The sequence below is a fragment of the Lagenorhynchus albirostris genome, chromosome 3 (genome assembly GCF_949774975.1).
Source record: "Lagenorhynchus albirostris chromosome 3, mLagAlb1.1, whole genome shotgun sequence".
In the NCBI taxonomy this organism is placed as follows: domain Eukaryota; kingdom Metazoa; phylum Chordata; class Mammalia; order Artiodactyla; family Delphinidae; genus Lagenorhynchus; species Lagenorhynchus albirostris.
Genome location: NC_083097.1, coordinates 138,072,501 through 138,095,110, shown reverse-complemented (window position 1 = coordinate 138,095,110; position 22,610 = coordinate 138,072,501). Strand labels below are relative to the sequence as shown.

The following is a 22,610-nucleotide window of genomic DNA, read 5'->3' as shown; positions in this document are numbered from 1 at the left end:
CATTAGAAGTGATTTATTTACAGCTAACTTGTTGCTAATGACTAATTTGCTACATTTAGCTATTTATTTTCAAAGAAGTATCTTAAGCACATAAATACAATAACAAAGCAGAGCAGAGTTTTGAAACTGATTATCTTTTTAAGACTAGATAAAAATGAATAAATAAGAAAACACTGCTCAGATTTTCTTCATCCATCTCTCAGATATCCTGAATTTTATTATTTTTCCTTTAAGTTCTAGAATTGATTTGGGCATTCTAACTTGACTGGGCCCATATAGAAAAAAATAGCTACTTAGTGATCTAGAAATTAATATGCATTAGAAACATGGAGGCATAAAAAGCACCAAGTATTATGGATTGTTTTTGAAACATTCCTCCCTGTTGATTCCTTTTATGACCACTTTATCCTCATTCACCTCTAGCCAATACAAAATCAATCTTCCTCAATGATTTAATGAATTCTGTGACTCATCAAATAATATGAGGAAACCATATGGAAACCCAATACACACCTATTCGTCAAAGAGGACTGATATTAAAAATCATGTAGTATTACATCCATGGCCTAAGGAATATGCTCCATTTTCATTTAACATTTAATGAACGAGGATTCATAATACCATTCATTCTGGGCTTCAATTCAACAAGTACATTTCTCTCATCTTTATCCATTTTCCTTGAAGTGCCATGCTGTAAGTCTCTGTGACGGATTGGATTCTTCACTCCTCCCTGCATCTGTACCCTTGCCTTCACATCAGTGAGGCTACTTCTCTGCCTCTGAACTTTGAGCCTGACCATCTGACTTACACTGGCCAATAATATATGGACGAAAGCATTAAGCCTTATGAGTTTCTATTTTCTCTCTTGTTCTTTGCTATTGTCATGAGAAGGATACTTCTAGCTAGTCTGCTGGTCCCAGGAGTGGAATGAGAGTACAGCTTTCTTAAATGAGCAGCTCCAACCTGGCTGAGCTTAGATTAGACCACCCCCAGCAAAGTGCTAAATAAATGCTTATTACTGTATACCACTGAAATTCTGTGGTTGTCTGTTACACAGCTATAGATAAGCAGTATATCCTTTCTTTCTTTTTTTTAAATTAGTTTTTATTGGAGTATAGTTGATTTACAATGTTGTGTTAGTTTCAGGTGTACAGCAAAGTGAATCAGTTACACATATACATATATCCACTCGTTTTTAGATTCTATTCCCATGTAGTTCATTACAGATTACTGAGTTCCCTATGCTATATAGTAGGTTCTTATTAGTTATCTATTTTATATATAGTAGTATGTGCTTGTTTGTTTTTGATGTTTCTTCAAAAAGAAGTTGTCACTTTTCTTCTATAGTCTTTGTCTGAGATGTCTAGGAAAATTTAAATTTCTATCTCTCAAGCTAACTTGAAAATCATCTTTCTTCATTTTGAACTTATCAGTGCCCTGTCTACCCCCAGATCTGAATGCTGTTTATACATTCTTTATTTTTACAGTATTTAGTAAAAGTATCATTTATATCCTTCTGGTTATTGAAATGGGCTGATGCTTTCTCCTCATGTAGTAGACTTGCTTTTATCTAACACACATCACAAAAGGTTTTAACATACCTCCTATATCAGGTCGAAGTTTATTATCATATCCTTCCAGGAGGTTGTTTAAGATGACAGTGACATCACCCTCCGGAACCTTTGGAGTCAAGACCCATGTTTTGTTAGAAGCATAATCTTCATAGTCATCATCAGATTTTTGGCTAGTGAGGCTAAGAAAACAAAATATTGGTCAAGAAACATACAGACTCCATCCAAGTTGACTTTTACTCACAGACCACTGGTAGGAAAGGAGAAATGAAACAGGATGACAGGAATGCGTTACACTGGATTACAGTGAAGATTCTCAGCTGAGGGTTAGTCTAGCTAATTAAATTTCAAAGATGTAGATTAAAACCTATTAAAGTATACTCTTCAGTTTTCCAGAATGCTCTGTCCTCCCATCTATAAGTATACCATGTTTTACCAGTTACTTTTGCCTTTCCCATAGTTGATGTTCTTCCTGTCCACCTGCCCAACCTTACAAAGGACTTATAAAAAAACAAACAAACACGGGCTTCCCTGGTGGCGCAGTGGTTGAGAATCTGCCTACTAATGCAGGGGACACGGGTTCGAGCCCTGGTCTGGGAAGATCCCACATGCCGCGGAGCAACTAGGCCCGTGAGCCACATCTACTGAGCCTGCGCATCTGGAGCCTGTGCTCCGCAACAAGAGAGGCCCGTCCACCGCGATGAAGAGTGGCCCCCGCTTGCCACAACTAGAGAAAGCACTCGTACAGAAACGAAGACCCAACACAGCCAAAAATAAAAATAAATAAATTAAAAGAAGGCTCAACATTAAAAAAAAACAACAACTCTGGCCTGAATCATGAAAAAAAAAAAAAGACCACAACTATTTTTGTGAAAGCAATGCTTAAATGATCATAATGTAGTCTAGGAGTTCAGGCATAATGTCTACTTCTTCCTCCTTTGAGAAGTTAACTTGCTCCAACCTATTAATGAAAGTAAGAGACTGGTAATTAGATTCACTCCCACAAACTGCCAGACAAGTCTCTCCCCCCTCAACTGAACTACTAAGGAGAGGCTCAGTCTTGCTGCCTTTCCTTCCTCCAGGGTGTGTGTACGTGTTTTTTTTTTTTTTTTTCCCTCACTTGCACTGAAAGCAAGGGCGGTTCATTTATCTTTGATTGTTAAGAACCTGGTACTATGAAGAAAGATGTAACTGTAGACTTTAAACCACTCTTTATTACAGCAAAAGCTCCTGAGCTAGAAACTCACACTAATGGTTAATGTAGTACAATCATAGAAGTGAAATGACCTATTTTGAATAATCAAAAAGTGACATAATAATCTATGATTCAGTTTTCTATGCCAAAACCTGTCAGAAAAGCCACAATGGGACCAGAAACTAAGGCTGATTTTGGAAGGATACTGGAATTCCTATAGTTTGCTTCTCCCCTGCCCCAAACTCCATCCTCCTCCCCTCCACACACAAAATGATTTTATTTGCCAGATCTCGGGGCAATGTAAAACCTTGCAAAAGCTGCCATTTTAATTTTTATCAATATTCAGTAAATACTGGTTACTTTTGTTGCTTATGGTGAAATAAAAAAATACAAAATAAAGTTTCTCATCCCATTTCTCATCTTCAGTTTATTTTCTTGAAGATATGGTAAGAAAGAATCTTGTCAGAAATCAAATCACTGCCACAGTACCCCGAACATGTATCATATTCTCAAACCATATATTACACTCAATTATACTCATTTGTCAAGATAGATAAATATATACATATATAACATATGTATATGTATAGATAAATAGATAGATGACTAAATATGGTAGGAGAAAGCTGATTATGTGATTAATCTGGTTTGAGAATGAGGATGGGAGATGAAATTTTAAAAGTAATCACTGGCATGAATCAACTTAGTAAGCAAGTAATCTTTTTATTCCTTTAAAGCTTTATGAATAGGAAACATAAAAACTGAGTCACACATTTGCATAAAACCTGACATAGCCAGTCTTATATCTTGCACTTCAGTTAACATAAGAACTTTAAACAAATTTGAATTTCATAGAGCACCCCTAGAGGGTATGTATGATGGGCTGGACAAAGCTTCAACCACCTCTCAAAGAGAATTACTTCAATGCAGGCAGAGAGCAGTTGTCTGATACGAAAATTCCTCTTAAGCCTCAATTCATTATTTCTCTAGAGCACTGATGAACTCTGTGTAATAGAGTTCTAATCCTATGACCTAAATCTTACTGCTTCTTCCTCCTTTGAGAAGTTAGCTTGCTCCAACCTATTAATGAAAGTAAGAGACTGATAATTAGATTCACTCCCACAAACTGCCAGACTGGCATGAATCAACTTAGTAAGCAAGTAATCAATTCATCATTTCTCTAGAGCACTGATGAACTCTGTGTAATAGAGTTCTAATCCTATGACCTAAATCTTACTAGTTGAAGAAGAAAAAAAAAGTTATCTGACAAAGGAATTTTCAAATCCCCCTGATAACTCATTGAGAAAAGAACGTAGTTGGCCCACTGGATGTTGGATGTCATCATTATGAAATTTTATCGCTGTTTAATTTGTTCAGGCAAAAGTGCCTTTTCAAAAAAATCTCAACTTCTTCCTTCCTTTCTCTCTGTCTCTGTCCTTCCCCTTCCCCCTTCCCTCTTTCCCTCTCCGATAAAAGCATCCTATTAAAGTTTCTTCAAGGAAAGGGAATATATATTAAACAGTTTGGTATGCTTGTTCATTGCACTTCCTCATACTAACAAATAAATAATCCAAGTGTGATGGTGCCATGTTACCATTATTACTATTTTCTGGCAGACCAGGAGGGAAAATACATTAAGTGAAAAGAAAAAGGATACTTCTGGGACTTCCCTGTTGGTGCAGTGAATAAGACTCCATGCTCCCAGTGCAGGGGACCCGGGTTTGATCCCTGGTCAGGGAACTAGATCCCACATGCTTGCTGCAACTAAGAGTTTGCATGTCACAACTAAGGAGCCCACATGCCACAACTAAGGCGCTGACAAGCTGCAACTAATTTCTTACTTTAGTTCTTCTGACTCTGAATCTCTCTGTTGTAAATTAGATTTTTAATTTTCATCTTTACATTTTTATGCATGATTTGAATTTATGCATGATTACAAACATGTAATGAGTTCATGTTTATAATCAGAAACAAAAATCAATTTTATTTAAGAATAAAGAAGCTTTTAAAAACAAACAAATACTGAAGAGATGTGCAGTGAGAGGTTGCTCACAATTAGAAGATTTTACTTGAATTTTGGTACATATTTTGGATATTTGTCACTGTGAAGATTAATCATGCAGTTTATACAATTTTAATCCAGGTATTTCATATTTTCACGGATTCAATAAGCTATGAGTTTTGTAGGAAGAAAAATCTAGTCACTGTACTCTCCTAGGGTAGTATAACAACAAACATCTGGGTGAGAAACAAAAACATTTGTCTTTTCATTTGGGTATCTTCAAATCCATTGGTGTTTGGTATCATAAACACAGAATATATATTTTTCTTTCTCTGCCTACCATCTTTTCTTCTCTCCAACTCCTAAACCAATATTGGGCATGGCTTATTCCTTCTAAGTTTTCAACACAAGAATCACCTTCTGAATAGGAGTAGAGGTCATTCCTGTTCTATCTACCTTTGTCACCCACCTGACCCTTTATATGTTCTAGCCAGTCCTTTGACTGATTCATTGCATTTGTTACAATGTATGTTTACTGACTTGCTTATTGTCTGTTTCCATTACTAAACTATAAATTCCATGAATGCATGGAATTTACAATTAAAATTTGTGAAAAGCATCTTTTTTTTTTGCTAACTACTTTTCCTAAGATAAATAATATTACCAACAACGGCTATTGTTAAATATTTACCATGTTCTACAGATAACTTTAAGGACTTCACATACATTCTCCCACTTAATCTTTAAAACACTGATATTCCTACAATTATTTCCACTTCGCAAATGAAGAAAAACGATGATATTTACCAATAGTCATTTTAGTTTGCCAAAACCAAAATGTTTAACCATTATGCTGCTAGGCTTTGAAAAAAGAACTGGGACCAAAGAATCTGTGACTGTACGTTCATCAAAAAAATAAGATCATCTAAACCAAATGGCTGCTCAAGCTCATTTTCCCTTAGGACAATAAATTAGTTTATGCCTGAGTTCAATAAAAGTAAGGCACCTTCAGCACAAAGTTAATAACATTCAAATTTCATAAACTTGCCACTGCAGATACCAATGATTTGATCTCTCCACACTTAGGAATAGAAGCAGAGCTTGTACTTTAACTTAATGGATGTGTTCAGCTGCCTCACTTAAACTCTTTCATGACTTGGAAAGCAATGCACACTGCAAGGGTAAGGCATAAGCTAGTTCATTTCAAAGAATGTCTTCCAGGCACAGCAAAAGGTGGACTTTGGCATAAAGTATAGGAACAGCTATGCTAGGTGAGTATATATCCTCGGAGGGCACAGGGGACTTACAATCTGATCATGGGAGGAGGAGACTTCCTCTGTACTGTCCTGGAGGACCAGGGATTCCTGAGAAACACTGTGGTTTAGTGAGTAGGAGCACTGGGGCACAAGTTACTCTTTCATACACAGCCTTTAGTGGCCTATGGGATTCTATTATCCCCTATTAAGGACATGTAAGAACCTGTGCAGAACTTGTTGGGAAGGGTGCTCTACGCACAGGTGAGTATGTCAGTGTGTACATGCACAGAGGGTAGAGGGCAGGGGGGGTAAAGTCTAACTATCGATTCTGGGTGAATTATTCTGCCTACAATGATCCCCTTAGCTCACACCTCGTTCAATTTTTTTTTTTTTTTGCGTTACGAGGGCCTCTCACTGCTGTGGCCTCTCCCGCTGCGGAGCACAGGCTCCGGACGGGCAGGCCCAGCGGCCACGGCCCACAGGCCCAGCCGCTCCGCGGCACAAGGGATCCTCCCAGACCGGGGCACGAACCTGTGTCCCCTACAACGGCAGGCGGACTCCCAACCACTGCGCCACGAGGGAAGCCCCCTCGTTCAATTTTTTGATAATTAGGTCAACAGCTGTTGGTAAGTGTGTTTATTTGACTGAGTCAATTATCAGATTATATATTCCTATGTATGAAATGCAAACAGTTTATTAGCAATCGCCAATGACCCGTATCAAATCAATTTCTCTGGGGGTTTATTAGCTAAGATGAATTTTTTTTGCAAGTATCAAAACATTCAAACTAAATTGGGAGGGATATATAACTTTAAAGCTTAATGTAGGATAAGCCTCATGGTGCTTTGATTCAGCTTCTCAACTATGTATTTAAAAACTCAGACTCTTGGGCTTCCCTGGTGGCGCAGTGGTTGAGAGTCCGCCCGCCGATGCAGGGGACGCGGGTTCGTGCCCTGGTCCGCGAGGATCCCACATGCCGCGGAGCGGCTGGGCCCGTGAGCCATGGCCGTTGGGCCTGCCCGTCCGGAGCCTGTGCTCCGCAGCGGGAGAGACCACAACAGTGAGAGGCCCACGTACAGCAAAAAAAAAAAAAAAAAACCTCAGACTCTTTCTGTCTCACCCTTCTGTCCTCCATGCTATCACCCTCAACCCAAAGATGGCTTAAATGTACAGTCACAAGATGCTAGCAACAACTCCTTACCTCTATGCTTCCTTGTTTATATCCATGAAAACAGAGATAAACTCTTCCAATTTACTTTTCTAAAAGTCCCCAGAGGGTCTCATTTTGTGAATCACTGGCCTGAATACATATGAATTCATACATATGAAGCCATGTCTATAGCTAGAGGGTGGGACTCTGTTCATTATTTTAGTATAATTATATATCCTACCACTAGTGTCAAAGATGAAATCGACATCCCCAAAAGCATGTGGACTTCACAGAGAGCAAATGAAAACTGGGATATTTAAGATAAGGAGGGAAAATGTGGAGAAGAGAACCACAGCAGTCACTAGGAACAGAGGGTGTAAATAGGAAAAAAACATATCAGGTCATGTTCTAGGCATATCATTGAAGTCCATTTTCCTACAGTTAGTGCCCTCACTGCATTTGCTGTTGCTGTTGTTGTGTATTTGTTTTAACTCACTCATAAATAAAAGTGGGAGAATGTGGAGTGGCTAGCATTCACACACTGCTGGAAGGAAAACATTTTGGCATTATATTCTAATGATGAACACCTGCGTATCCTATTAACCAGCAAGTGCATCCCTAGATTTATTCCGAAAAGAAATGCACGCACACATCTACCCCAAGACATGTACAAGAATGTTCACAGTTGCATTATTGGTAATACAAATCTATATAACCTAAATCAATAGTAGAATGAATAAATAAATTATGGCATATTTACAGAATGAAACACTATACAACAATACAAACTAGTGAACTACCACTACGTGCAGCAAAATAAATCTGAAAAATAAGCATTTGAGCAAAAGATGCAACACATACACCCAAGACACACACACATACGCTGTGTTTCTGTTTGTATAAAATTTAGTATCAGGTAAAATTCAACTATGGAGGTCAAAGTCAGAACAGTGATTACTTTGAGGGAGAAGAAAGTAGATAGAAATCAGCAGGGAGTTGAGGATGTCTTCTGGGTTGTTGGCAATATTTATTTCCAGAAATGGTGGGTGGTAACATGGGTTTTTATTTCAATTAATGACGATGCACTGGTCCATATTTATGTACTTACGGACTTTGTATACATTTTATTTCACAATAACAACAAAAAGAGTGTTTAAAATTTTGGTTTAGACTTGAATGTTAATAGCAAAATAATAGGCAAGAAATATCTGTCTTCAACAAGAAATATCTGTCTTCAACAGTGTTGTTTCCCAAAACTTTGCAAGTGTCTGGTGCTTGACAAAACACCCAATGAATACTTTTTCAAAATACTGAATGAATCAGTGAGAGTATAGATTATTTTTAAAGGTTCAATATTTGTGAAAATTAACTTGGTAAAACTCACTCTTTACAAATGTGCATATGTCACAGTTATAGGTAATATTAAAATGAACTGCCTATATAAAACGCCATCCAGCAATTGTCATCACTCTCTTCATTAAATGCTATCGATTCCTTGCATATGAAAACTCAAATAACATATATTGAAAATATTGATATTTAGGGAGGTTAAAAAGGAAATAAGGCCAAGGTTAACCCAAGAAAGCAATTCTAAAGTCATGTTAACTGTCTATGGCTGTCAGAATAAAAATAAAAGTGTTGATGCTAAATTGTGGTAAGAAAGACATATCAATGGATACAGGAATTCTTATGTCATAAATAATAATACATTTTGGTAATGACAATAATGATTGTTAAACTGACACATTCTTAATTTATTCCTTTACTTATAAAGCACTTTTATGTGATAATTTACAAAATGATAAAAAATAATAATCTCAGAGAGCGGCCAAGATGGCAGAGTAGAAACACCCTGGGCTCACCTCCTCTCACGAGCACACCAAAATCATAACTATCTGCAGAACAACCATCGATGAAAAAGACTGGAACCTACCAGAAAAGACCTTCTCCAACTAAAGACATACAGAAGGAACCACAATGAGACAGGTCGGGGGGAGGACTCGCAATATAATCAAATCATATACCCCCTAGTTGGGCGACCCACGAAGTGGAGAAAAATTATATTGCAGAGGTTCTTCCACAGAAGTGAGAGTTCTGAGCCCCACGTCAGGCTCCCCAGCCCAGGGGTCTGGTAGCTGGAAGATGAGCCCCCGGAGCATTTGGCTTTGAAAGCCAGCAGGGCTTTGCAGGAGCCCCACAAGACTGGAGGAAACAGAGACTTTACTCTTAAGGGTGCACACTAAACCTGATGCACACTGAGACCCAGGACAGAAGCAGTAATTTGAGCGCACTGTGGGCCAGACCTAACCTGCTGGTCTTGGAAAGTCTCCTGGGGGGAGGGGGTGCTGTGGCTCACCCTGGGGACATAGACACTGACATCAGATGTATTGGGGAGCACAGCAGCTGCCACAGCTCACTGGCACCAAGACCTGGCCCTGCCCAGGAACCTATACGTGCCAGTGCTGTAACGCCTCAGGCCAGACAACCAACTGGGTGGGAACACAGCCCCACCAGTGCAGACAGGCTACCTAAAGACTAAAGAGCCCACATCCACCTCCAGACACGCCCCCTAGACATGGGCACAGGTCACTAGAGGGCCAAGACCCAGCTCTACCCACCAGTGGGCAGGCACTGGCACCTCCTGCCAGGAAGCCTGCACAAGCCTCTAGATCAACCTTACCTGCCAGGGGGCAGACACCAGAAGTAAGAAAATTATCATCCTACAATACAGTTCAGACCCTACCCTGGGACCAGCTGGGCCCTGGCTCTGCCCACTAGCAGGCCAACGCAACCTTCAGGACACCCCAGCGGTGTGTGTCAGAAACCGCACCCACTACCAAAGATCTGAAATGAGCTCTGGGACCCCTGGGCCCTGCAGCCAGATTCCAGGAACCAGCTCTGCCTGCCAGAAGTCCAGCACTAACCCCAGGACCTGGCTTCACCTGCCAGTGGGTAGGCAATGGCCCCAGAATCTGACACCCTGACTCTGCCTACCAGTGAGCCAGCACTAGCCCTGTGGCCCCCTAGGGTTCCTCAATCAGCCACCACGTGACCAGGCCCCACTAAACAGCAGCCGGCAGCATCCACGCAAGGCAGGGCCTGGCAACCAACCAGACTAGGGACCAACCAAGCCTACAAGACAGCCCACATAGTCAGCCTGCCACAGGAGAAGGACCCAAGCAGCCCTCTTAGGGGGAACCACCAGAGCGTATACTTTGGGTGCTGAGAGGGGAGTGTACTGCTAGGACTCATAGGACGCCTCCTACAGAAACATAACGAATCTACCACAGACATAAAAATGCAAATAGCAGCTTAGACAAAATGAGACATCAGAGGAACATATTCCAGATGAAGGAATAAGACAAAACCCCAGAAGAAGAAGCGAAGTGGAGATAGGCAGTCTACCTGGGAAAGTGTTCAGAGTAATGATCTAAAGATGATCAAAGACAGGTTCCAAAAAATTACACACATTCAAGTTACCAATTCTCAACCTGTCTAAAAACCAAATACCCCTTCAAATACAGTCCACCCTATTCTATTTAAATATTTTTGTTTTATTTTATAGAAATTATTTTGCTGAATTCACAAACAGAATTTGATTAAAGAAGAACTTTTTGTCCTGTGGTGTGTTTTGGTTACTTTTTTTTTTTTTCCTTTTAAGGACTGCATATTAAAGTTAATTCTGTGCATAGCATGCCTAGATACTGAATTCAGGAGTTCAGTCACATTGAGTTTTTGTGCACAGAGAGATTTGACCTCTGGCCCTTTACTAAAGATTTAGGGAAAAACAGGATTGTTAACACTGTAAAAGTTTCCTAACATAATCAATCTTGTACTTTTTGTATGTTTTTTATATACATGTATATTTAATAAGCACAAGCTTGGTTGTATTTTTTACAATTCAGTTAATAGGAAAATGTTTTGTTAAAAAGGCTACAGTTGGAATTGAACAAAGCAGAAACGAAACTGAGAACTGTGTTATTTTGTGATTAAAAGGAGCAGGTATCTAAAGAAAAACAAAAAGATGATCAAAGAACTCAGAAAGAGAATGGATGCATAGAGCAGGAAGTTAGCTTTTAACAGTGAGTTAGAAAATATGCAGAACAGACAGAGATGAAGACTACAATAACTGAAATGAAAAATACACTAGAAGGAAAAATATTCTCAATTTTTTGCTTGTGTACACTCTGCCACAGGTAGGAAGTGGTAAAGTGTACATGGCTTCAAAATCTGAATTATCCTGGGGAAACTGAGACAACTTATCTTGTACACTGTACACCAAAGTAGAATTTTTAGAAGGCAGTTACCTGAATTGGGGCCCCAAGTATGTTGGTCTCATGCAGTAATTTTTTTTCCTACAAGATAACAGAACTTAGATACTGTACTTGCATTGTTGTTGAACTATTACAACACGGTGACAAACTAGCCAGCACAGCTTTTGGGGCTGCTCTCTCTCACTCTAGAAACACAAATGAAGTTTGCATATCTTGCTATCTATCTATCTATCTATCTATCTATCTACTTATTTATTTATGGCTGTGTTGGGTCTTCGGTGCTGAGTGCTGGCTTTCTCTAGTTGCGGCGAGCGGGGCTACACTTTGTTGCAATGCGCAGGCCTCTCATTATGGTGGCTTTTTTTGTTGCCTTCATGGGCTCTAGGTGCACGGGCTTCAGTAGTTGTGGCACATGGGCTCAGTAGTTCTGGCTCGTGGGCTCTAGAGTGCAGGCTCTGTAGCTGTGGCGCACGGGCTTAGTTGCTCCGCGGCATGTGGGATCTTTCCAGACCAGGACTCAAACCTGTGTCTCCTGCATTGGCAGATGGATTCTTAACCACTAAGCCATCAGGGAAGCCCTCTTGCTACTTTCTGACTATTGACATCCAAGACCAATTTTAACCACAGAAGATATGCAAAACATAAAGCTACTGTCAGAGAAGAATATAATTATTTACCATCGAGAAATAGTCCAAAAAGGAAATACTTTGAATTTCTTCATTTATATGATTACTATCATTCACTAAGAATGTACAATGTCCAGCACACACTGAATGTCTGATGCTGGATACAGACCAGTTGTTCTTACCCTGGCTGCATGTTAAAATTACCTAGAGGGCTTTTAAAAAAAATAAATAATAATACCAGGGCTTCCCTGGCGGCACAGTGATCCAGAGTCCGCCTGCCGATGCAGGGGACACGGGTTCATGCCCCGGTCCGGGAGGATCCCACGTGAGAGGCCCGCGTACCACAAAAAAAAAAAAAAAAAAAAAAAAAAATTCCAGTGCTGAAGGCTTACCTCTTAAGTTACTAATTTAATTAGACTAGGATTAGACCAAGCCATTGATATTCAGCTAAATCTAAGGTGTAGCCAGGATGAAGAGTTACTGCAAGAAAACATGACTCAGTTGCTTGAACTTTCTTTTCTGAATAAATAGCATGTTGGTAACTGCTCTCAAGCGAGTCAAATGAATGTCACTTACTATAGTGTTTCAAGGTATACTGGAAATTCAAATTAGCATCATTTGCAATTAAGAGCCTATGTCCTATTAAGATAACTTCATATCAGTGCTTCCCAAAGTCTGGGACACCTGATTCTAGTACCCAAGACAATTTTAAGTGTCACATATGCATAGCATTAAAACACATTGAAATTCATAATTAGAAAGTTTTTCTCTTTTAAATTTTCTTTCCGCTCATCCAATCATATTAAAGACAAAGTCTTAGTTACAACCATGTTCTCCAATTCGCTAACCTACTTTCTAAAGAAGAACAACAACAAACTTAGCACCTCTGGTAGACAATAATGTATAACTGAAACTTGATAACATTGTTCTGGCTTCACTGTATTTACTTTGCAGTTTTCTTCTGTTATGAAAAATGAAACTGATTTTCTGGGCTTAATTACTTTTAAGTTTATTAAATAAAATAATTAGATTTAAAAGACATTGGCTGGGACTTCCCTGGCAGTCCAGTGGTGAAGACTACTCCATGCTTCCACTGCAGGGGTCATGGGTTCGATCCCTGGCCAGGGAACTAAGATCCCACACATGCTGCATGGCACGGCCAAAAAAACTAATTAATTAAAAAAAAAAAGACATTGGTTTATGAAAAATATTAAGTAAAAAAATAACCAAGTGTCACTTAGATGTGGCAAAAATCATGAAGGTGGTTGAATCTGGGGAACAATGCCTTGTGAATCTAGATTCCTCATTCCTTCAGTTAATCAGCCTGTATATGAGACTCTTTTGTTCAAGTACAGTTGCAGATGGAAAGATGTGCAAAGTACAATGCTGATATCAAAACACCTCTCATCTATTTGGAGAGACAAACAAATATCTGAATAGCTAGAAAAAATGCAACACTTATTAACAGCACAAGGCAATAAGAAAAACATTGTCACACGGTAGAACGTGACTAATCTGTTTGCCAGCACCTCCAACTTGATATGAATGAAGGTTATTTCTATCAGCATGCCTCTGTAATCAGTTCCAAAACTCAACTTCTATGGTAAGAATAATATTTTTCTCTAGAGCATAAAACATTTTGGGGAGATTATAAAACTTTTCATTCCTCTTCGAGCAAAATAGAAGGTAATATATATAAACATGCAAAATTGTCCACTTATTTACAAGGGAGCAACAGGTGGGTAAGAGAACAAATGTGTATTTTCTCATAGTCCATGAACAAGAGGTCAAACTGTTCCAAATTTAGTATAAAGGTCATCGAGAGCCAGTTTATAAAAATGAAGCCTGATTATATTGCATGCAATATCAACATATATTCAGATGTACATTCAAGTGTATCAAACTCAAGTGAACTTTAGATGTATTGAAAATTCATATCACTATAGTCTGTTCTATCATAGCAAGAAATGAAATACTCTCATTTTGCTAAAATACAGATGTTTGAAACTATGGAACAAATTTGGTCAGGTGGCTGACTGAATTTTCATTTTCATGTAGGAATTTTATCAATATGTGTCCATCTGAGTGACCATGATTCTGGGAATTTTTCTTTCTCTACAGTTTTTCTTTTCTTTTCCCTTGTTTCTTTTCTAGAAGATCATGCTGTAGTCTTTAAGTTCAAGTCATACAAATTTGACATTTGTTCCTGTGGTGTGGCCACTTTTAGAAGATTATTCTTAAGTTTTCATTATTTGACTCTTCCTGGATAAAACATTTTCTGAAAATCAGTGTGTTATCAATCACTTGAAAAAGTAAATCAAGAATCAAGTCTTATGTTTCAGTTTTGTTGCCCTCATTTTTCTTCCTCCTCATTCCCTCTACCTTCATTATATCAATAGTCCATCTTTATCTCTACATAAATTTACATAACTAAGAATTATGAATACTCCAGATCATAGAAGTTGTGTATTTATTCACTCACTTGTGATTATTCACAGATATCTCCTATGAGCTAAACACCATTCTCAGCACTTGGAATTATTACTTTTTTTTCCTATGAAAATATGGTAGATGTTTTTTTAAAAGTTCTGTGCTGGCAGTGAGCATAAGTAAGTATTCTATGGATGTATTTTAGAAAGTCCAAAATTACTTTTGTTCTTAGAATTCTGGAACAATGTAAAAAAAAAAAATCCCAATGGATTTGAAATCATCTTAACTTCACCCGAAGTTTAAGGGTGTTTTAAATCAGCATGCTGGTTTCATAAAAAAACTAAAAGTTTGTATAATAGAAAAAAGGTCAGTTTGTGTCATTCATATTTTTGCAAATTTAGATCCCTGTCACACGATAGCTTAAATGCTTTAAATGATAAAGAATTCATATTACAAAGAAAATACCTTAAGGGAATAACAACTTACTGTCTTTTCTTAGTAGTATATTTTTACCTTTTTCAAGAGACTGCAAACCTATTGCACAAATTAAAAAAGGAGCTCCCACAGAATCCATGCTTCTCCCTGCATCTTCCCTATCATTATTCTTTCCACTCTTTCCAATATCCTCAGGTACATGATCAAAAGTAATATCAAAGCAGATCTCATAACCATTAAGAAACTTCTGATTGGGCTTCCCTGGTGGTGCAGTGGTTGAGAGTCCACCTGCTGATGCAAGGGACGCGGGTTCGTGCCCCGGTCTGGGACGATCCCACATGCCGTGGAGCGGCTGGGCCCGTGAGCCATGGCCGCTGGGCTTGCGCGTCCGGAGCCTGTGCTCCGCAACGGGAGAGGCCACAACAGTGAGAGGCCCGCGTACCGCAAAAAAAAAAAAAAAAAAAAGAATAAAACTGATGGTATTATATGAAGTATTTCCCAGAATTCAAAATATTCACTATGGCCTCAAAGTTGTACCACAGGAAGCAGCTTTCTGACTCCCAAATCCTATATCCTGGCTTTTTCATCCATGATCACTGTCCTCCAGCCATGTGGGCTAATTTTAGTTCCTAAACCACACCAAGTTTTTTCTCCATTCAGGGCCCTTGCAATCTGCTGTTACCTATAATGAGAGAGGTCTTCCCTTCAATCTTTTCATGGCTGAATTTTTTTAATACTCTTATAATCTCAACTTCTTATCCATTACTCAGAGTGGCCTTTCCTGAGTATTCTATTTAAAACAATTTTTTCTTTTCTCCATCATAGCACACCTTTTAGTTATTCAACATTTACCACAATTTGAAATTTGTTTGTTTACTATCTGCCTGTCCCTAGACTGCAATGTCTAAGAGGATTAAGATGTCTGTATTTCTTCCTGTTTTATCTCCAGTCCCTAGTACAGTGCCAAACAAGTATTAGGAATGCAATACCTATTTATTTATGGCAGAAAGGCAGGAAACCTTCATAGGAAATTTGTCTTCCTTCATAGGAAGGAGGAAATTTGTCTACTTTACATTTATTTTCATTCTGCATTTAACATAGTGCTTGAAAGCTCAACAAGAGTCAAATGATATCCCATGTTAGCCAGTTTCAAGGGGAAAATGGACAGAATCACATGGATATGTGGATTTAAAGAATGGTTGAGTGTAAAATGTCTATCTGGTTACACAAATTTACTTAGATCAGAGGCAATAAGTGAAACAAATCAATATATATGTAGGATCTTGTCTATAAGAATATATATCAAAGTATGGTTATAATATATGATATATATAATATAGTATTATGTTTTTAAAAGCATGTCTTTATTCTAAAATATACATTCCACAAGTACAAGGACTGTGTTTGCCTTGTTCAATGCTATAGCTTCTGCATGTTGCATAGTGCCAGGAACACAGTCACTGGGGATTAAACAAAATGTGATTCACAAGATAGCAATTCAGAAGGACACTACTGAGGTCACCTGAGTCAGAGTGTATAACCGCTATCTTGAAACTTCTGCTTTATGTACATCTTCATTTTTCTGAAATATTTCATTGATACTTAAACATCTATTAAGAATGTGCTTGGGAGATTACTTATAGTCTGAAGTCAAGGAGAAGGCAGGTGCATAGAAGGGTGATTAATTGGAAAGGGCAGAAGAAAACCTCCAAGTGTGATGGAAACCAATATATATTGGAAACTAATATATGTATGTATATATACATATGGGTGGTGGTGATACTGGTGTACACATTTGGAAAAGATTTTATCTAACTCTACACTTAAACACTCAACAGTTATTGAATCTAAATTATGTCCTTATTTAGGAAAATATTTGTTAGGAAAAAAGTCTCTCTGCTATGTGGTGAATAAATCAGAAGGTAGCAAAACTGGCATCAGAAAGGTACTTTAGGTGGCTGATGCAGTAACCTAGGTGACAGAGGATGTTGGATTTCACTCTATTATCAGATCCATAAGGCACACACAAAAAATGAAGACTCAGTTATGACCTTGAATAGAAAAATATCAGTTCTCTCTTTTCTGCATATAGTTAAAGAAGCTGTCTTCAGGAAGAAGTCCCATGTGTCACCACATATTTTATTGTTATTGGGACCTAATCCACACGTGTTAGGAATTTTATCAAGTTTTTAGTATTGATCTAAAATGAATGAACAGTATAGTCATTCCAGAAACTTATGGACCTTTATCCAATTTTCTCATCTTACACAAATTAAGACAGGGGACTAGAGAATTACTGAATTTTTATTAAGAAACCCCTCTCCTGTACTTTACCCAAATTTAGCGTTTAACAGAGAGACTCTTTGTGTCTCTAGGAATATCCCCAGGAAATAAATAATGACCCTGAGGTAGTAACAAAAACAAAAACAACATGTAAGAGAAGTTTACTATGTGCCATGTACTATGTATTATGTCAATTGCTACTCAAAAGTAGCTTTTGAAGAATTATTATCTTCCTTTTTTTATATGAAGATACTAAGGATGAATGCAGTTAATAAATTTACTGAGGCCATCAAGTAGTAAATGTCAAGGGTAGAAATATGAATCCTGGTCAAGTATGGCTCCATAGCTTATGCTCTTAAGGACTACACGATTCTGCAGGATTTGTTTGTTTTTTTTTGTTTTGGTCACCAGCCATTATGCTGAACTTAGAGTGAGGTACTATGGAAAAGATTCTTTTTTCCTTTTTTTAAAAATTTATTTATTTATATTTTTTGGGCTGTGTTGGGTCTTCATTGCTGAGCATGGGCTTTCTCTAGTTGCGGCGAGCGGGGGCTACTCTTCATTGTGGTGTGCAGGCTTCTCATTGTGGTGGCTTGTCTTTGTTGCATAGCACAGGCTCTAGGCGCATGTGCTTCAGTAGTTGCGGCACATGGGCTCAGTAGTTGTAGCTCGCGGGCTCTAGAGCGCAGGCTCAGTAGTTGTGGCACATGGGCTTAGTTGCTCCACGGCATGTGAGATATTCTCGGACCAGGGCTCGAACCCGTGTCCCCTGCATTGGCAGGCGGATTCTTAACCACTGTGCCACCAGGGAAGTACCTTTTTTTCCTTTTTTAAGAGAAGATAAATTTCAGGGAAAAGGAGATGCAGTTTTTATTATTTAATTAAACTGTAATTATTGAACATCTATTAGAAGCAAGACACTTCTCTAAAAGCCTGGAGTATAACAGTGGAAGAAACAGCATCTCTGCTCTCATTAATCCTGGATTCTAGCTGAAGAAGACAGAAAATAATAAATCAGTAAGCTACATAATAAAAATTTTTCTACTTAATTACTGAAGACTAACGAAAGGTAAAACACAGAAGAGAATAAGTGGAATTGTGAGTATAGGGTTGAGGGACATTTGCAGTATTACATTGAGTAATCAGTGTAGGCACTGAGAAGGCAATATTTGAGCAAAGATTTGAAGAAGGTGAATTAACTAGTGGATATCAGGAAGAAATGAATTGCACGGGTAACATAATATTAAATATACTTTCCCCATTGTTATCATAACTGATGTCCCAGCACTGAGAAAAATAAGTGAGAAGTGTTATATTCTCATTTAACACAAATGTGGTAGGCTGCCAAGAAGAGGCAGAACTTGCTAGAGAAGGCCAAAAACCAGTCCTGGGTTCTTTTTCCTTCACCCACTTTGGGGCTGTAAAATAGGAGTCTAAGGATTCAATAAGAGAGCAGTTCTTATGGAAAAAGTTTATTGGCCTAAGTGTAGAAAGAACGGTGCAGTTTCATATCCCCTCCTCACAGTGATACATGTTCCACCTCTACCTCAAGGCAACTAGAAAACAAAGTCAAGAAACCCACTCATTGATGTCTACCATTTAGGGGAGACTAACAGGGGTAATTGCTCTCTCTACCCAAAACAGAAAACTTACATATCTGCTTCTTAATGCTGTTTGAACACAGGGTAGATAGAGAATTCTTAGCAAAATTTGGCCTGTGGTCTCTAATTTAAGCAGTCCAAATGACTAATGTAGCCTGATTTTTTCCTGGAAAAGTCTAAAGGTGATAGGCTGGCTTGAACAATCCCAATAGTGAATCTGAGTGAGAAAAGGACCTTCACTTTCTGAAGCTGACAAGCAATTTTCCTGAGTTTGTTTTTCATTCATTCATTCCTCCTGAGCTAAATGGATGCCAGAAAAACAGTCTATTTGGCAAGAAAATGCTAGTAGAAGGTCAGGGTAGATGTGTCTTTAGAGTGGAGCTGAGGGCCTGTCATAAAACATCAAGCCCTCATACAGCATGACCCATGTCAGGGAACAATTCTAAAGGTCCCCAGGAGGAGAAAGGAGGAAGAGGGTTAGCTCCACAGAATCCATCCAACCCCCCATGAAAGAATGACTAAACATTTAGGCGTTTTTCACCCAGAGAACAATAAGATCTTTCCGCAAAGGTAACTGCCCTTCCTCCCTCCACTCTAATCTTGAACAAGCCAAAAGCAGCATAATAAAAAGAGAAGAGGAGCCTAACAAAAAAATGAAGAAATAGTGTCAGGCAGGCAGCAGAAATCTTAGGTCAGGGCTGATCAGAGAACAGAAAAAAATTTAAAGTGAGTGAGAGTTTGAAGGATCAATTTAGATGAGACTTTAATACCTGAAAATGAGATCATTATAAACTCTAAAATGAATGGAAAATTCATTGCTTTTACGTTAGGTATTGTCCAGGTGTGGGGAAGAGAGATTCAATAGATGACGTTTAAAGAGAATCATAATTTCTAGACCATAGCTATCTATATCCAGCATTTTCAATAAATCAGTTACTGGAAAATTCAGGCATATTTTAAGTATCATTTCATAATAGAAGGCATAAAATTAAAGATTTTTAAATTAATAACATTTAAACATGGCTGTATTTCTGTTATTCACTCTCCACATTTTTAGGGGTGAACATTACATACTACAATATACCAATATCAATTAAATGTCTTACAGATATAAAACAAATGGTGCTTATAGGGTTAAGGGAATTCCCAAAGATAATTTAGTTTATAAATTATACCATACACAAAAATAAACTCCAAATGGATTAAAGACCTAAATGTAAGACCAGATACTATAAAACTCTTAGAGGAAAACATAGGCAGAGCACTCTGACATAAGTTGCAGCAATATCTTTTTCGATCCATCTCCTAGAGTAATGAAAATAAAAACAAAAATAAAGAAACGGGACCTAATGAAACTCAAAAACTTTTGCACAGCAAAGGAAACCACAAACAAAATGAAAAGACAACCTACAGAATGAGAAAAAATATTTGCTAATGATGCGACCGACAAGGGATTAATCTCTAAAATATACAAACAGCTCATGCCGCTCAAAATCAAAAAAACAAACAACGCAATAAAAAAAGTGGACAGAAGACCTAAATAGACATTTTTCCAAAGAAGTCATACAGATGGCCAAGAGGCACATGAAAAATTCTCAACATCGCCAATTATTAGAGAAATGCAAATCAAAACCATCAATACAATGAGATATCACCTCACACCGGTCAGAATGGCCATCATCAAAAAATCAACAAACAATAAATGATCTAGAGGGTGTGGAGAAAAGGGAACCTTCCCACACTGTTGGTGGGAATGTAAATTGGTGCGGCCACTATGGAGAACAGTATGGAGGTTCCTAAAAACTAAAAACAGAACTACCTTATGATCTAGCAATCCCACTCCTGGGCATGTATCTGGAAAAAACATGGTTTGAAAGGATACGTGCACCCCCGTGTTCACTGCAGTACTGTTTACAATAGCCAAGACACGGAAGCAACTTAAATGTCCATTGACAGATGAATGGATAAAGAAGATGTGGTACATATATATAATGGACTATTACTCAGCCATTAAAAAAATGAAATAATGGTATTTATAGCAATATATATGGACTTGGAGATTATCATACTAAGCAAAGTAAATCAGACAAAGACAAATATCATATGCTATTACTTATATGCAGAATCTAAAAACAAATGATACAAATGAACTTATTTACAAAAAACAGACTCACAGACTTAGAGAACAAAGTTATGGCTACTAGGGGGGAAGGGTGGGGGGAGGGATAGATAGGGAGTTTGGGATTGACACGTACACACTGCTATATTTAAAATAGATAACCAACAAGGACCTACTGCATGGCACAGGGAACTCTGCTCAATATTCTATAATAACCTAAATGGGAAAAGAATTTGAAGAAGAATAGATACTTACATATGTATAACTAAATCACTTTGCTGTACACCTAAAACTAACATAACATTGTTAATCAATGATACTCTAATATAAAACAAAATAAAAAGTAAAAAATAAAATAAAATAATGAAAAATTTACCTGGATGTAGAATAAACTAAAAGTGTCTAAATTTTTATAATTTCTAATAATTTGATTAATAAAGTATGGGTTTATGAAGGTTATGAAGTAATTATTTAAATAATTTAAGTAATTAATTAAATAATTTGTTGTGGAATTTAATGAAGAATAATCAATTTCAAATGTACACTTTTTTAAAATTCAACAATTTTTTTTCTGAAAATTGTTGAATTTTAAAATTTAAGAATTAATTTTAAAATTAAGAATTAATTTTAAAATAAAGAATGCAGATTTTTATTAATAAAGTTAAGTTAAAAGGAGGTAATTTAGTTAAATGATAATTTTTACCTGGAATCACTGAGATGTTGTTATTGACTTTAAAAATTATCACTTTAAATTTTCCCTCTAAGAAATACTAAGGAAAATTACTTTTCTATTAAAAACAGGAAATATCTGAATACTACCTCAGATTTAAAATACCTTGTTTGTTCTTTCTTTTGGAATAATTTAAGAAGAATATATATTTACTCAATCTCTTTAATATAATGGGAAAAGTATTCTTTCCTGAGATTAAAAAGGGCATTATCCAAAGCTGCAGATTTGTGTGTATGTGTATGAGTATAGGACACTTTGCTTTTAGAATGATGATTACTTGAAAGGAACTAAATACACACTTGCTAATTCTAAGAATAAGATGAAGGGGGATACTGGAAGACAATAGGTAAAATAGATTTAAAAAAAACAGTTGATAATTTATTAGCATATAATTACTAGCATCTATTCTCTTGCTGAAAGATTATAATTTATCAATATTGAAAAGTCACTGCGGGAGTTCCCTGGTAGCCTAACAGTTAGGATTCCAAGCTTTCACTGCAGTGGCCCGGGTTCAATCCCTGGTCGGGGAACTGAGATCCTACAAGGTGTCGGGTCTCCTTCTGTACACATTTTTATAGGTCATACACAGTGCATTTTGCATGTAATTCTAAAATCCCCAAAATATTCACTGTATTTTTCTTATCGTATTATATCCAAGTCTGAAATTAACTGACGTTCACAACTGGTATTTATATTTAAGATGGTCATGTGTTTTTTCCCCCTGTTTGATTGTAGTTGACTATTTATATTGGATTGACAAAGAATCAGACATGTCTCAGTTGGAGGTGGTGGTAGGAAAACAGATCTACTTTTATGCATATATAACTTGAAGACATACTGGATAGGGGTGAGTGCAGCAAAAGCCCATCAACTGGCCATTGGTTAGTAAATTTAGTTTGTGTTAAAATAATGTCATAAATGATGTGTTACTTTATTTA

The 22,610-nt window shown here is 37.5% G+C and overlaps 1 protein-coding gene across 5 annotated transcripts in view; it reads right to left on the bottom strand.

Annotated features, from left to right (window-relative positions):
• GABRG2 (gamma-aminobutyric acid type A receptor subunit gamma2) overlaps positions 1–22,610 on the bottom strand; it is a 123,306-nt gene that overhangs the window by 93,268 nt on the left and 7,428 nt on the right. For 4 of the 5 annotated variants that reach the window (XM_060144159.1, XM_060144160.1, XM_060144161.1 and 1 more), the window contains exon 2: positions 1,602–1,753. In XM_060144159.1, the coding sequence (XP_060000142.1) occupies positions 1,602–1,753 (152 nt within the window). The remainder of the gene's footprint in view (positions 1–1,601; positions 1,754–22,610) is intronic. The other variant, XM_060144163.1, reaches the window with a different exon arrangement.